General features: G+C 47.7%; 1 protein-coding gene across 1 annotated transcript; it reads left to right on the forward strand.

Moving 5' to 3' along the window:
• Positions 1–44: 44 nt before the first annotated feature.
• LOC117104595 (protein bicaudal D homolog) lies at positions 45–689 on the forward strand (the record flags this gene model as incomplete). The annotated part of the gene is made up of 1 exon (XM_033245444.1): positions 45–689. A coding segment is annotated over one exon (645 nt), but the record flags the coding sequence as incomplete, so codon positions are not given.
• Between the last annotated feature and the right edge of the window lie 212 nt (positions 690–901).

A 901-nucleotide genomic window follows, 5' to 3' on the forward strand; every position in this document is an offset into this window, starting at 1 on the left:
AATTGAAGAAGGCACGAGACGAATCTCACGAATCCCACGCCAAGGAACTCGGATCGCTTCGAGACGATCTCGAGAGGGAGAAATCGGACGCTGAAACGAAACTTGCAACGGCAAAGGCGAGCCACTCGGACGAGATTGAAAATCTTCGAACGCAGATATCTTTCCTTAAAGAAAAGGAATCAAAACTGAGAAGAGACACTGGTAAGTTGCATGCGGCCCTAAAGGAACGGGAAGAGAATTATCTCGATCGGATAGCTAAACTGCAATCCGATAAGATTTCGCGATCGGCCGAAGCGGAAGAGGCTCTTGACGAGTGCGCGTCCCTCTCGGAGAAACTGAAGCTCGCGACCGATTCCGAACGTCGGTCGAAGGAGGACCTTGATAGGTGTCAAGCCGAGAAGAGGTCGTGGCAAGCGACGGCCGAACGACGTTCGGCAGATCTCGACAAGCTTCGCGACCTGCTGAATACATCCGAGAGAGAACGCGCAAATCTTGAGTCCCAACTTTCGAACGTGGACAAGAATGCAACGGATTCGAAAGAAACGAATTCGTTGAAGCGGGAGCTGGAAAGACATCGACAGGAGATCCGACAACTCGAACGACTTCTGAGCGACGTTAAGAGGGAGAAGTCGGGTGAATCCAACGAAAGAATGATTTCGGAACTAAGTAAAGAACTTATACACATCTAGATGTGTATAAGATAGACTGGTGAAAGAGAACACCGAAATGGAAAAGAGGCTATCGGAATCGGAAAAAAGTCTGTCGAATTTGTACGACGAATCGATGAAAAAGGTTGTCCACCTCGAAGAATCGGTGTTTTCGAAGAACATTGAGATCCTACTTGACGAAAACGAAAATGGAGATGGACGAGATCAAAAGACAACTCAACTTTTCCAATAAC

This window comes from Anneissia japonica, unplaced genomic scaffold (assembly GCF_011630105.1).
Source record: "Anneissia japonica isolate Jap-2015-1 unplaced genomic scaffold, ASM1163010v1 scaffold910_len1074_cov194, whole genome shotgun sequence".
Classification (NCBI taxonomy): Eukaryota; Metazoa; Echinodermata; class Crinoidea; order Comatulida; family Comatulidae; genus Anneissia; species Anneissia japonica.